Source organism: Choloepus didactylus, chromosome 1, assembly GCF_015220235.1.
Source record: "Choloepus didactylus isolate mChoDid1 chromosome 1, mChoDid1.pri, whole genome shotgun sequence".
Classification (NCBI taxonomy): Eukaryota; Metazoa; Chordata; class Mammalia; order Pilosa; family Megalonychidae; genus Choloepus; species Choloepus didactylus.
Window position 1 is genome coordinate 18,441,276 of NC_051307.1, and position 15,945 is coordinate 18,457,220.

Sequence of the window (15,945 nt, forward strand, 5' to 3'; positions counted from 1 at the left end):
AGCCAGGAGCTAGAAACAATGGAAACCAGAAGAGAAAGGAGAGAACAGCAGATGTGCCATGTGCCTTCCATGTGACAGAGGGGCTGAGGATCGCTAGTAACTGGTCTTCGGGAAGAAGTTATCATCCTGTCGATTCCTTAATTTGGATATTTTTATGGCCTTAGCACTGTAAACGTGCAAGCTAATAAAGCCCCATTGTTAAAAGCCTGTACATTTCTGATGTATTTCATTTATCATCTTCAGCAAACTAAGATATCTTAGTTATCAAACTAAGATGACTGCTACTTTAATGTCTCTCTCCCTCTTTCCTAAGCTTAATTCCCAAAATTCTCTCTCTCCCTCTGTCTCTCAATCTTTTCCTCTCCAGTTTTCTTTCAAAGTTTTTTTTCTGCATTTAAATTTGTTTTTGTTTTTTGTTTTATACTCCCTTTGCTTTGTTTTTTATTGGGTTTATTTTTGTTTTTGTTTGCCCCTGCTGAAAGATAGCTTCACAGTTGGGGGAAAAACATGGATAAATTTATCTCTTAAAGCTTTGCCAGCTGTTTCCAAGTCCAGTCACAGAATATTTGATGATAAAATACACTCACCTTAATAAATTATATTTAGGAATAAGGAAGGTAACAGTTAATGGCAATTTTTAATTTTTCTTTTCAAATAAAATTATTAAAATCTTATAACAATAATGCTAAAAATCTTGTATTTCCTCAATTAAAATGCATTTCAGTTTTAAAAGGTAACGTCATGTAGAAATTCCAAAAGAAAAAGTAATGAGGATTAGCAATCAGACCCAATTCAAATGGCTTTTCTGTGAGTCACATATTTTCTATTCTTCCAAACCAGAACACATTTCTCCTTACTTTGTTTGTCTGCAAGTATGTTAAGTGTCCAATCAAACAACATGGTGGACACTATGGTTTCCCTATTTTTTCTGCTTTCAAACAGAATTCTTCATAAATATCTTTATGGCAAAAATTAAGAGTTAAAGGGGAGGCAGAGACTTCTTAGATAAAATTGGGGAGTTAATGCATTTGACTTCAGTGACAACAGCCTTTTGTTCAAGTTTCTTCTCTGAACCAGTTAACATGTCAAAAGTTACTTTCCTCTTCTCTTTGTGTTTAAATCTCTAAATCTTCATCTACTTTAAATTGATATAAATTTGAAAGTAGTTCATAAAGTCTTCAACCTTGGATTAAATAAAGCCCAGAGATTATGTCATTTATACTGTATAATTTATACCCCACCTTGATATGTAGTTGTTTTTAACAAGATTTTTAGCATTATTGGTATTTTTGGAATAATTTTATTTAAAAAATATTGCCATTAGCAGTTATTTTCCTTATTGCTGTTATTTTATTCATTTCTCTATTATCAAGAACTCAAAATTGGGATGTTTCACATAAAACATACGACTGGGTTATGCATCCAGTTGCTTCTGATCTTATGAACTTCCACATCTTGGCTATACATCTAATGGTATTTTGTCTTTGGAGTGTGATACCAACAGAATCTCATACATAGTTTATAGCTGCAAATTTTAATACCCACTTATTTTTCTTCTAGAAATTAGCAGTCAATATATCACTAACATGCCAGGGTTCTCATTTTTACTAATCATCTCAGTTAGAGCATCAATTAGTAAAATCCAATCCATTCTCTTTATTTAGCATGCATTGCTAATCACAAACCTTAAAATATTCTTTACTATTATCCAAAATATATTTGAGGGCTTTGCATTCAATATTATGGAAATTATTTTCAGTAGAAAAGGATATCATGGCTATTTTTCTGAAATATGTTTCAGGCAATATTAAAGCACATTTATTCTTGGAATATATTCTTAGTATTTGTTCTATGGTGATATTAGTATTAAAATTTTTCATGCTGAAAAAACATTAAATGAAGCAGCCAAGAATGTGGCATGCATTTTTTCTAAAACGGATCTAGAAAACAAGGGCTGAGAACATGGATTCAAATGCAAGTAGTGTATTTGTGAACTGATCCCAGGAAATACCAGTAGGTGTGTAGGAAAGTGTTTTAGGAATGGGGAGATGTCAAGGGAGGGTGCGTTAAGCCAGGCTCCAGTGTAGACAACTGGAGCTCAATTCTAGTGGAAGATTCCTTATGTAGGAGCAAAGCAAACTCTAGTGAGGTGAAAAAGTCCTTAGGCTGAGTTTTACATATGTCCCTAATGATCAGCCTTCAGGCTGTACAGATGAATACCCAGGGAATATAGGCAGGGTGTTGACAGCTCTACTAATGGTGGCTGTCACGTTGAAAAGCAAAGATCTAAGAAATATGGCTGAGAATAACATGAAGTCTGAATAGATGAAAATGAATGAGCAAAAAAGAAAGAATCAAGGCCTGTGGTAAGTTCAGATCATATTGCAACAATATGTTATACTTTAAAGAATGTGCATTTGAAACAGAAATGGGAGACAGTTTTAGAAAGACAGGTTCTATACCCACAAGGCAGCATTTAGATGCTCTGAATTTTGGTAGGTGTCATCTACTACCATTTAAACTCTTTAGACATTTAAATGGTCACCCTCACTGTAGTTAATCAACTATTGAATCACTTCTTTTTATTTAAAAGGAAAAGAAATCCATGAAAATTACATAAAATTAGTAGTTCAACATTGCTAAAATATTGGAACAATACCTCCCACTGGGAATAAATAGAAAAACTTGTTAAAATACAAAAAATAATATCTGTTTTTGAAAACTTCTGAGAAAAAACATATTTGAAGTCAAAAGGAATCATCCGGCTATTTTGAGTTATTCTTCCCTAAAGTTTTATATGGATTATGAAAGTGGTGAATAAGAGCCTGAGAGAGTGGGGATAAAACTGGAATTCAGGGCCAACTGAGGAGTTGGGGACCTGGGAAATATTAAAGATTTTGGAGGGCCAATTCCTGGAAGTAAAACTGCATTGTTCTAGGAGCCAATTATAGGGATTAAATTCCAGTTTGAAGCATCTCAATATCTGATCCTTAAGTGTCCCTAGAAATATAAGTAAATCCTATAAAAGGTAAATCATCCAGAGCCTTTTTATATGAAATATCTAGTTCACTCTCAAAAGGTAGTAGATATATGAGAAGTTAAACTGAAACACAAATGAACTTCACAAAATATACAGACACAGAGAGGCCAGAAAATTGACATATGAAAAATTAATTGAATCAATGAAAAATTAAAGATAGAAAGTAGGAAAGTACTATTTTCAAGAAATTATTATGCTAAAAGAACTAAAATATTTTAGGAATTTTGACACAAATCTGATAACCATGTAAAAGAATATATTTGAAAGTTTAGAAATATAAAATGTAATTACTTATTTCAGAAACTTAGTGGCTGGTTTTAAGAGGAGATTTTACATAATTGAACAGATAATTAGTGATTGGAAAATGGAACAGAAGGAAATGTCCTAGGTAAAAAAAAAAAAAAAAAAAAAAGAAAGAAAAGAATACTAAAAATACAAAAAGAAGAGAGTATAAGAGGCATATGGAATATAGTTAAAATGTCTCTCTTTTAATTAAATATAAGAAAGATAATGGGGAAGATAAGTTGGCAGAGACAAAATCTGAAGTGACTCTGGATGAAAGTTTACCAAAATTGATGAAAGGTATCAACTCACATGGAAACCACAAACAAACAAAATGTAGAGATATAGAAGATGTGAATGACATGATTAAAAATTTTGATTAATGGAAATGATTAGAACATTGCACTCAACCACTTCAAAATATCTATTGTTTTCAAATGTCTATGGAGCTTTTATGGAAGTAGATAATATACTGGGCCAAAGAACAAATTTCACCAAATTGTAAAAGAAGAGCACAGGTGGACTTAACTTCCTTGACAAAGGTTTGAGCTAGAAAGCCCCCCACCCAAAAAAACAAAACAAAACAAAATAAAACAAAACAACAGAAAACAGCAACAACAAAATTAACCAGGAAATCATGAAGTATTTGGAAATTATACACTATGCTTCTAAATAATCCATGATCAAGGAAAAACGCATAATCAAATTATAAAATATATACAAATAAACCATTCTTAGGCAGAAAGCTATAACCTTGTACAGACATATCTTAATAGAAGAAAGTATGAAAATCATGATCAAATGTCAATATCAGGGAGTTAAAATGGGAAATCACATTAACACAAAAGAAGCAAAAAGAAGTGTTAGAGGTAAGAGTGGAAATTACTGGGTGAACTCGACATTTAAAATGCAAGATCAATGAAGCAGGATAGTCAGACTTCTTGGGACAGCATTGATTGAATCTATAGAGAAACACAGGTCGGCTAGCAAAATATCCTTCGATAAGGAGACACCAAGAGGTACATAAGGGTAAAAGGAATATATTACAGAAATGCCTATGGGAGAAAATGGTTAGGGAATGGGGTAAGATTGGTAGAGAGAGGAAAGGACAAGATTGAGACTGCTGTGCAGTCTAAAGATGACTTGTCATGGTTATCAGGAAATGCTCCAACTAAAGATGGCAATTGAGGAGTGCCCTATCTCACAGGAACAGGCTTCCCTGGGATGTTTGCTCTGCTCCATCAGCACTGTGCCTGCACTGGAAAGCATGGATTCAGCACAAATGCAGCATTACATGTCAGACCATACCAGGTGCCACCCTCGGTCAATTAAGTCTCTTGCAGCTGAAGATCTGAGAAGTGCACTCTCAGGACTGGCACATGTACAGAAGAAAATATGATTGGATCACAGATTCAGATCAGATAATGTCTGTTTTCTTCACCTCAGGAGTGTTGGGATCTTTGATGCTTTTCATAAGGGCTGCAATTGATTTCTGTTTGTGACTATCTCAGTTCTGTCTCTTCCTGTAACCGTATCTTTAAATATTTGTCCAGAATTCTCTCTGGTCTTGGTCATCTCCAACTCCAATTTGACTTGGCTAATATGTTTCCCTACCTATTGGACATGAGACACTTGGTAACAGTGTGTAACGAATGAACAATTATTTTGCAGAATGAGAAGGAATTGTGACAAGCAGTTTTAATCATTAGTGTTCTTAATTATAGTAGAGTTGTGCATCCAAACCATTGCTATTCAGGAAAGACACTGTATCACATTCCGTACACTTTAAATAAGCAACCTCACCAGCATAGCCAGAAACAAGACAGCATGGAGCATACACCAAGGGGAAAAGGAGAGGCTTTCCTGGCCATAATGGGATGAACATTAATGTAAAATAATCATCGCATTTCTGACATAAGAGCAGTTTATTAGCTTTGTGTTATAATAAAAAAATTATAGACCCATTAATACAAGTTATGGGAAGCTCTACAAATGCAATTACAGAGATTATTGTGTTGCACATATTTAAATGAAGGAGCACAAATATAGAAAGCTTGACCCTTACGGTGCCACACCTGTTGCTTAGTGTATGTAAAGCCCAGTTCAGGTGATGACATTAGAACTCAGAATCTTCTTCCTGTCATTCAGCTGAAACTCCTTTCCAGTCAAATTTCTTCCAACTTCTGCTCTGGAAATGTCTCTTCTCACTCTCTTGTTGGTTGTCTGTTTTACCCAGGCTCATCCTGCATCTCCTCCTGCCCCAGCAACCTGGTCTACAGCACTGACCTCTGCCCTCCCAGCACCTGCCTGCTTGGCTCTTCTCTCTATAGTGGCTGTCAGAAGACCTGCTACAAGCCCAGCAGCTGCCAGTCATCCAGTGTGTGTCCTGTCAATTCCGGATGTCTTGTTACCACCAGAGGATGTCCACATTCTGCAGTCCCTGCCAAATGATTTATGCTGGGCATCTAAGCTTTGACCATTGTCTTCAGAATTTGGTTGTGACTCCCCATATCTGGAATTGTTTCCATCCTGTGTTTTCCAATCAGTGGTTTGTGGCCAACATTTTCTCATCCCTAACTGAAGATATGGCTTTTTCTGCTCAGTGTATTTCTCTTCTAGCAGCTGCCAATCTGTATCTTACCAACCAGCTTGTGCATCTGGCTTCTATTAATCATGATATTTATAATCTAGAAGTTTAAATATAATACCTTCTATATCAAGAAATACACCATCTATTGACCTCATGTCTTATTATTAGTCTGAAAATTTGACTTTTACTCCAAACTATCATAGGTTAGCTATAATTTGAATTCCAATAATTGGTAAATGTATTCATTAGAGAAAGATGGTAAGACTGCTACCCTCTATTTATACAAACATGCAATATTAAAGAACATTTTTTTCTTAATATATCTTCTAGTTATTTCCCATAGGGTATTTTTTCCATTTTAAAATTGAAAAGAATGTTACAAGTTTAAATATAAATATTGTTCATGACATATGAATATTTGTTTTAATAGCATTTTTTCATTTTGTGATTAAAAACCACTACTTAGTACCAGATTGGATTTTTGCTGTATCGTATAATATTCAGTTTTACATTTTTTACTCTAGGGAGGAAAAATTGTCCAATTTCCTTATTGAAATGGAAGAAATTATTTCATATTTCCTTTATCCAGCAATACTGTGCAAAACAATAGCAAGAGTATTCATTGTTAAGACTTCAAAAAAATTAACACATTTAGCTTTTTGTTTTGTCGGGAGTCAGAAAATTCAATGCTTTTATGGAAAATAAATTTAAGTTGAAAGAAATAGTAAACTAATTTTATTACATAATAATGGAAGAAAGATTGCTCTTTAAAAATATGTAAGACTTTGTAGAATATGTGAGAAATTGAAGTGAGATTATCAAGTAAGGAGCTATGTTAGTGAGTTAAATATTGGTGAGGGTGCTAGATACCACCCTTACTACCAGGTAAGAAATCAATCCAGTGTCAAAATGAAATTGCTCTCACATTCCAACATTTATTAGTAAGTAAGTAACTGAGAAATTAAGGTTAACAAATGATTATGATTACTGAATTCTTATACAGACATCTCTTTTAACTTTCTAGTATATTAGAATAGCCAGAGGTGAAAAGTTGAAATTACTGAACTGTAATCCAGATGCCTTGATCTTTGATAGTGATGCTGTAACTATATAGCCTTTATTTTGTGATTGCAAAAACCTTGTGACTGACACCCACTTGTACATCCTTATCCTGTTTTTCAACTTTGGCAATTTATGATCACTAAAGACCGCCCTTAATATTTATTAGTGAAAGGTCTTGAGTCAACCCAGAAAGAACTCACACTAATTCCAAAACTATCTTGCTAGACAGAGCTGGATCTAACCATAATTGGCCCACCTGACATGGGCAGTAGCTTAAATGTTAACAAATATGTGACCTACCCCTCATTATAATTCTAAAAATCATACCCATCATCATATCAAGGCCACTATTTTCCTACATATATTCTGGGACTAAGCATGTAATCAATATGCTCATACTCAATATTTAGATCATCTTGAACCTCCTCATCTCATGCCATTTTGCTTATTATCCGAAAGTCTACCCACCTTTTGATACTATAAAACTATCAGAGTTACTGCAGTTTGGGGAGACAGATTCTTAGGCTAATAGGCCATCTGATCTCCTGCTTTGCACTTAGCAATAAATTCTTCCTCTCTTTGAAACCGTGGTATCTCAGGAATTGGTGATTTGAGCACATCGGGCAGACAACCCACCACTTTCAATTGTATCAATTAGTCTTGAAATATTTTCTTATATCTTTGTAGAAGTTTTATGAAATACCATTTCTCTCTCTTTTTAAGTTGTTTACCTAATACCATGTGTATGCTAAAAACAAACAAATGAAAAACCCCACAAAACCCAAAACCAAATGTTCTTCATGGCCAAGTCAAGGCAAATATTCTCTTGTGACAGAATTCAGCTAAACTTCTAAGCTGTAAAGAACCTTGGATTTGCATCAACAGTTGCTCCCCAAACTTTTTATTCATCAAGACAAAGACAACATGACTAAACTTTCAAATGACATTGTGCTGCTTTGAATGTATTATGTCCCCCAGAAAAAGACATATTCTTTGATGCAATCTTGTGGGGCAGACAGAATAGTGGGGATTAAGTTGGAACGTTTGGATTAGGTTGTTTGCATGGAGATGTGCCCCACCCAACTCTAGATGATAACTGATGGGCTATTTCCATGGAGGCATGGCCCCACCCATTCAGGGTGGGACTTGATCAGTGCAGCCATATAAATGAGCTGACTCAAAGAGAAGGAACTCAGTGCAGCTGTGAGTGATGTTTTGAAGAGGAGCTACAGCCAAGAGGGACACTTTGAAGAATGCATAGGAGCTGCAGATGAGAGACGGTTTGAAGATAGCCATTGTAAGCAGACTCTTGCTCCAGAAAAGCTAAGAGAGGACAGATACCCCAAGTGCAGCTGTGAGTGATGTTTTGAAGAGGAGCAAGCTTGCTAGAGAGGAACATCCTGGGAGAAAGCCATTTTGAAACCAGAACTTTGGAGCAGATGCCAGCCACGTGCCTTCTCAGCTAACAGATGTTTTCTGGACGCCATTGGCCATCCTCCAGTGAAGGTACCCCATTACTGATGTGTTATCTTGGACACTTTATGGCCTTAAGACTGTAACTGTGTAGCCAAATAAACCCCCTTTTTATAAAAGCCAATCCATCTCTGGTGTTTTGCATTCCGCAGCATTAGCAAACTAGAACAGACATGGATCCTTACTCCCAGGGCAATCACATGTCCTGGTTTATTCCTATTGTCACAGATCCCTGTCTCATTTTGCAATTGTCTCACATTTTTCACTTTTAATTTATAACCAGAAATAGTTGCACTAAACGTTAGCCATGAATGGTTTGGAAGAGAACCACTTACTTTCCATCTAGTGGAGTATAAGTCACATATACCATGAACACACTTTCAGTTTAAAGGATTGTTAAATCCTGAAGAAGGTAAGATTTATCCTACCCCCCCCCCCACCCCTCACACACACCCTTTCTAAACTGCACTAAAATCATGCTTTCAAGAACAGCACGAAGACCAATAGCTGGAAAGCAAATTACCTTCAGACACAGGGGATTGGCTGGTCAAAACTTTAATTATGGGTGATAGGTCATTTGTTGTCAAAATCTAGCGAGTACCTCTCTGTGTAAACCAAATTGACAACTGGACTCACTGCCCACCGTGCTACGTGAGACATGACTCCCGAGGCTATAAATCTCCCTGGCAATGTGGGGCCTGACTCCAGAGGATGAGCCTGGACCAAAAGGGTAAGAGAAATGCAACAAGTAAAGTTTCAGGGGCTGAGATTTCAAATGGAGTTGAGAGGTCTATCTGGAAGTTATTCTAATGCAATATATATATGTATATATATGTGTATATATATATATATATATATATATATATATATATATATATAATAGTTTTTAGTGTATTAGAATAAATAGAAGGAAATACCTGAAACTGTTGAACCACAACCCTGTAGCCTTGATTCTTGAGGATGAGTATATTACTATATAGCTTATACAGTGTGACCATGTGATTGTGAAAACTTTGTGGCTCACATACACTTCCTTTATCCAGTGTATAGACAGAAGAGTAGAAAAATGGGGAGAAAAAAGTAAATAAATAATAGGGGGATATGGGGAAGATGGAATGTTTTGGGTGTTCTTTTTTACTTTTAATGTCATTTTTATTTTTATTAATTTTTTTTGGAGTACTGAAAATGTTCAAAAATTGATTGTGGTATTGAATGCACAACTATATGATGATAGTGTGGACAAATGATTGTACACTTTGGATGATTCTATGGTATATGACTATATCTCAATAAAATTGTAAGGAAAAAAATAAATGAGGAAACTGGGAAAGAAAAAAAATCTCACCTCTAGTGCTATGGATTCTGACACAGCCTGTCAGATGATGTATCAGTATTCACCAGGCCATCAGTAGGCAGGGTCAGTGGGAAATTGGAGAATTTCTGGTTAACAATACCTGAAACACATACATGAAATTGAGCCCGAGAATTTCCACTTTAGAACATATCAAGAATTATCCGTATGATATTGCCTCAGAGGCTTGACCACTTATTGGATTGTGTAAATGTACAATTATTTATTTTGCTGTTAGGGATACCTTTCTCTTTGAAATTTTGCAAAGACCTTTCAGGAGTAATGCATTGATGGTGAAGATATAACTTGTTCATACATTTGAAGACATTTACTATCCAACACGGGTGCCAGTGATATCACTGACCAAATAAAAAGCAAAAGACATAACTTTGCTAAAGAAGGATCAGTGTCTACTCCAAAATAGTCAAAATTTTAAGAATATTTCTTGCAAAGATGATGATTTATCATTACTACTTGCTTAAGATGTGTTAAAATGTCACCATGATGCATACATTTTAATTTTGGTCAAATAACCATTCAAAATTATTTTAGCTCATGTTAAACCCAAAGGTTTTTTGTGCATGTACCAAAGACATAAAGAGAAGGCTGATGAAGTGTCCCTCCATTAAAAGAAGGAAGATATCACAAAGAATTAGATGGATCTAACTTTATATCAGTATTTGTCAAATGCTTCAAAAAAGAAAATGAGTTAATTCCAATACTAGTTTGATTTCTACACACAGTTCAAAGAATCAACTAAATTTATCAAATGTTTAAAATGCTATTTTGAGCATAGTAAGGTAAATTCAGTTAAAAAGTTATTATTTATCATAAAATTGCTTGTCGCAGTAATAAAATGAATAAAAATTTTGGTAATGGATAACATGGTGAACAAATAAAGTAAGGTTCCTAGGGAGCAGAAATGCTATTATATTAATGATAAACATGTAATTCATATTACATCCAAAGAAGCTGTATTCTATCAGTCAAAATGGAAGCTGTAGTTTTAAAAATTAAAAACATTCTTTAATACCTAGAGTAAGTTACTTTGACAATCAACGTTTTTCCTTACTTTGCTCATCTCCATGTCTACTTCTGTCTGTTTTTATTAATAACTTTAAGCCATTTTTTGTTGATTTTAGATCATTATAAGTAATTTTCCCCCTACTTCTTGCTAGGGCCATTATTTTTCCATGTTAGATTATCAATCCTTATTCCACTTCTTACATTACTTCTGCATCCAGTAATACTACTTTCCTCTATCCAAGGAAAAGTCGGTGACATTTTGCAGGCTGCCCCCCTTATTCTCTACCAGAACTTACCAAAATGGGAATGGAGTTTACAGGATTATGGCGATGTCACATGAATTTCGCAATTTCACTTTTTTGTTTGTTTGTTTCCTAAAGAATCCCTTCTAAGAGCAACAGGTGTTTTTGTAGGGAGGTTAGAAGGAAGATAAGTAATCTAAAAAGTTACATGATAATTTTCTCTTGGGATTCCTTTTTTATTTTTAATTTATTAACAAGAAGTGGACTCTTCAATTTTTGGTTGCTTATTGAATTCATAATGTGAGGTATGAGAAATAGTCTTACAAATCTGAACTATTATTATTTATATGGTTAGTTATTGAGGAAGAGATTGTCTTGCTACTTACTATCTTGAATCATAAACCTCAATAAGCTGAATAACATTTATAATGATGATTAAAATTAATGGCATAAGATTTTTCATAATTCAGGATCTCTGAAAATTTCCTTGTGAACTGTGCATCATCAAATATTTCTCTATTAGCTTATAGTTGGTTATGATAAGTATACACAGTATTTTGAAGACAAACAAGTTCACAATTTCTTATCCTTTTTCCCTCAAGCTATAATTTTATTTTACCTTTATACTTCATTATGTATACCTCTCACGAGTCTAGATCCAATAAGTGTTTTCACATGTTCAGATGAAGAAATTTCTGTATTACCAATGGTACTCTGGGCTCTTTGGTTAAACTAAGACTGCATATTAAAAAAATAAAGCGTAGCAAAGAACAACAAAAGAAGACAATTTAAGAGAAGATATTCTGCCAGCTCTTTGATCTATATCCTTGACAAATCTCTAATCCTCATTGTCTCCATATTCATGTCTGAATAAGTCTATAATACACAATATTTGCTTTCTTTCAGGGCTGTTTGACTAGCAAATGAAAATGTTGTATCCGAAATTCCTTTTGCCTTCTTTTAAATCTTGATTCTTCCACTTAGGATCTCAGACAAGCTATGGTGAATAGTTTCACGGAGACTGCAACAACCTTAGCACAAACGGCATCTTTCTTCATTCATATGCAACTTTTCTTTCATTTTCTATCTGGGCATCTCTGAGATCACAACTAAGAAAAGAGCAGTAGCCCACTGTGACTCCTCCTTTGCACAATTGTGAAGTTCCAGGAAGTTAGTGCACATGCGGAACAATGATCAAGCAATGGGAGATAGAAACTGATGGTTAAATGCTTATCTCTGTTGATCATATATGGGTAGACAATTCTGAGAGTCATTCTATACATTCCAAAAAGATCCTGGCAGATTGATTCCTAGGTGCCCATCATATAATCAATTTTAAAAGCATGCACTTTTATGGGATTTTCTCTTTCTTTCTTATATCCACACCTCCTTCCTGGGTTCATGTGTCAAATAAACTGCCTGCACCTGTGTACTTGTTTTTAATTCTGCTTTTGGGGGGAATCAGGCTAAGACTAAGTATACACATGTTTGCTCCATCCTGCTAAGGAATTTAAAATGCTAAGGTTTTATTAATCATCATGTTTTATTATTTGATTTATTATAATATACTACTTGCTGGCATCCTCAGTACTTTATTGTTTCCTGAAATACTTAACTGGTGAAGGCTAAATGTAGTATAATTTAATTCCACTTTTGTTGAGATGAATTTGAAAGATATTATTTCTGATATCAAAAGTGTGTGGTGTTCTTAGCTTATTTCAGGTAAGACTTTAGAAAAGCATCAGGAGGGAATCTCATACCCCCAGAATGCACTCACTCAAACCTGGTACCACTGGGATTCTCTTCATGCATATGTGCACTTAATGCTCAGGGATTCCTCACCAAGGGAATGCAGGGATTCTGGCACTTCTACTAACCTACAAGGAGCAAATAATCTGCCCGAGGAGTTTTTAAGCCTCATATTTTCTGCTAACTGAAAATCCACAAACAGATTCTGTATTATTTTTTGAAGTTTCTGTCTATGTATACAACTCACTGTTTAAAGTATATCGCATTATTGTTGCCAGCATCCTCAGTGTATGTACAAATTTCTTTCTTTACCTTAATCAGCAGAGGTGCACGTCTCCCTCTTTGAGGCATGCCTCATTGCTGTTGAGAAATGTCTGTGCATACAAAATAGGGATTTCAAGAAAATGACTATTTCAATCAGGAATCTATCCATTATCAACAAAACCTTGCTCAAATGGATCAAATTTTAAGTGCCCAACATCCATTGCATAGTTGTATTGACTTGGTTGTAACCACCCAAATCCCTGAATGCAAAACAACTGTAAATACATTTTTAAAAATAATATGGCAAACAATATATTTCAATGCAAGATTAAATATTTATTGATAAGAATTTTAATTTTCAACTGATTTTGGAGGAAATTCGAATTCATTATATTCTATCAACAGTGCTAGGTCTTCAGACTTAATTTTGGTTTATTGAATTTCATACTGTGTCAGAAGTTGTCTGACAACCAGTGCTTCAACATTTGACAAGTAGATATCCTAAAGATGGGAGAAAATAAGGACAATGGTATGTGATGAGAATGAAAATAATGGATGTTCTGACTATAGATTTTGACATCAATAGTCAAAAGAATCTGGTACTTAGCAAGTTGAAGGATAGAAGCCAGGCCTACAGATTGGTCTATAACAAGAAGACTAGCAGCTCCCAGAAGGAAAGTAGGATGGGCAGCATAATCCAGATCGATATCCCAGGAAAGGGAAGCCACGGACTCCACAACCTAGTGATCTGAAACCAGTAACTCCACAGCCCAGTGAGTAGCAGCTTCTTGATCCATAGCCCAGTGGCCTTGAGTAAGTCGGCTGGCAGGGACTGCAGAGATTGGCGATCCTGGGGCGGTAGCAGGATGTCTGGCAGGGGTTGGACACCACGCAGGATGTCTGGCAGCTGCTGGGCTTGAAGCAGGTCTCCTGACAGCCCCTGTAGAGAGAGGAGCCCAGTGGGCAGGTGCTGAGAGAGCAGAGGTCAGTGCTGTAGACCAGGTTGCTGGGGCAGGAGGAGCCTGGGTACCGGAGGGGGCTCCCAAGAGAGCAGGAGGAGAAGTTTCCAGGGCAGCAGTCAGAACACATGTTGATGGGAGAAGTGAGTTCAGCTGAGTTCAGCAGAGAAGATCTGTGTTTTAATGTTACCTTCAGGACTGCGGCATTTATATTCTCTCACCCATAGGTGTGGCACAGTACAGGGTCATGGTTCTTAACTTGGACTCACTCATTTGCATATGTGTAACTCAACAATCTCTCTAATTGCAGTTGTGTTTAAACAGATTTCCCATATATTATGTTTATTGGTGTTATAATTTTGTTGTGATAGTGCAAAGCCAGTGAACTCTACTTAAGTCATAAATGATGACTCTTTGACATTAATGACCCTCCATCCTGTGCTGCTGTTACACAGTGCTTCTTACATCCAAGGCACGGATGGCAATAGTAGCTAAAACAAGGAGACTCAGAGAGGGCTAGAAACAGGCAGAGAACTTGCCATGTATTTGAAGACAAGGTGACCAAAAAGGGCTCAATTGCAATAGAGTCTCAGGAATGATTTTTCTGGGACTATCTGCCAAATAGCCTGCCATTTGTGTGATGAGGGGCGGAATCATCTTAACAAAGAACACAGAGAAGACCCAGGACTTTCAGAGTTCTCTCCTATTCCCCTATTTATCTATGGTTTCTTCCTTACTAATGTCTTTATAATCAAAACCTTTGAAAATTAGCATGTTTTATGAAATTCAACTTGTTGTCTTTTATATAATCTCTGTTTATAAATACCCATGGGTCAGTCCTAATAGAATATCTCTAGCTTCATACTGCCAAGCTTTGAGTATCTTTCTGACACTTCTAGTGCTAGGTATCCACCCTACATTTTCCTTCCTAAATATGAAGATCCTGTATTTCTGAGTCTTTTCCTCTGGAGGTGGGCAGTTTACTTCTCATGGGGACTCTCTAAGGAATCTGGAGCCATCAGTTACACAATTCTTCCATGATGACTGATATTTTAGTATCACTCTTCCCGATTCCCTCTTCTAAATTTGAGAAATTCTCTGTCTAACTCTCTTTCTCAATTTCTCTCCACTTTTCTTTTGAAGTTTTGTCCCCATTTAAATTTGATTTTTTCTTTTGCTTTTGCTTAGTTTTGTTTTTTGGGTGTCTTTTTATTTTTCTTTCTTTATTTGATTGAGTCATTCATTTTTTTGCCCCTGCTGAATTATGGCTTCACTGTTGGCTATAAAAAAAAAAAAAAAAGATAGATTTATTTTCTTAAAGCTTTGCCAGCTGCCTCTAATTTCATTCACAAAATATTCAATAATAACATACAACCAGTTTAATAAATAGTATTAGGAATAAAAAAAGTAACTGTTAATGGCATTACTTTTTGTTTTTTAGTTATTAAAATCTTACAACAGTGCTAAAAATCTTGTATTTTCTTAATTATAATTAATTTCAATTTTGTAAATAACAGCATGCAGAACTTCTAAAAGGAGGATGAATGAGGAAAGAAGAAAATGGACTCAATTCAATAGGCTGTTGTGGGAGTCTTTTATTTTCTGTTACTTAATACCAGAATTAATTTTTCCTTATGTTGTGACCCAGTACATATGGCAAGTGTCTGATCAAACAACTCTGTGGACACTATCCCTTCCCTATTTATTCTGTTTTCAGACAAAGTTCTTCATAATTATCATTATGTTAAAAGTTAAGAGTTAAAAGAGAGGCAGAATTTCTTAGACAAATCTGGGAACTTAATGCATTTGTCTCCAGCGACTACAGACTCTTTGTTAAGATTCTGCTCTGAACCAGTTAACTTCTCGAGAGATATTTTTCTCCCTTTGCATTTAAACCACTAAACCTT

General features: G+C 35.4%; 1 protein-coding gene across 1 annotated transcript; it reads right to left on the bottom strand.

Moving 5' to 3' along the window:
• Nucleotides 1-13,736: 13,736 nt before the first annotated feature.
• Nucleotides 13,737-14,168, bottom strand: LOC119525224 (keratin-associated protein 13-1-like). The gene has a single exon (XM_037824211.1). It carries the CDS (start codon nt 14,166-14,168, stop codon nt 13,737-13,739), a length of 432 nt encoding a protein of 143 aa, XP_037680139.1.
• Nucleotides 14,169-15,945: the final 1,777 nt, after the last annotated feature.

What these genes read in the sequence shown, in the direction of transcription:
- LOC119525224 (XM_037824211.1), bottom strand. Translation starts at nt 14,168, where the DNA reads ATGTGTTCTGACTGCTGCCCTGGAAACTTCTCCTCCTGCTCTCTTGGG.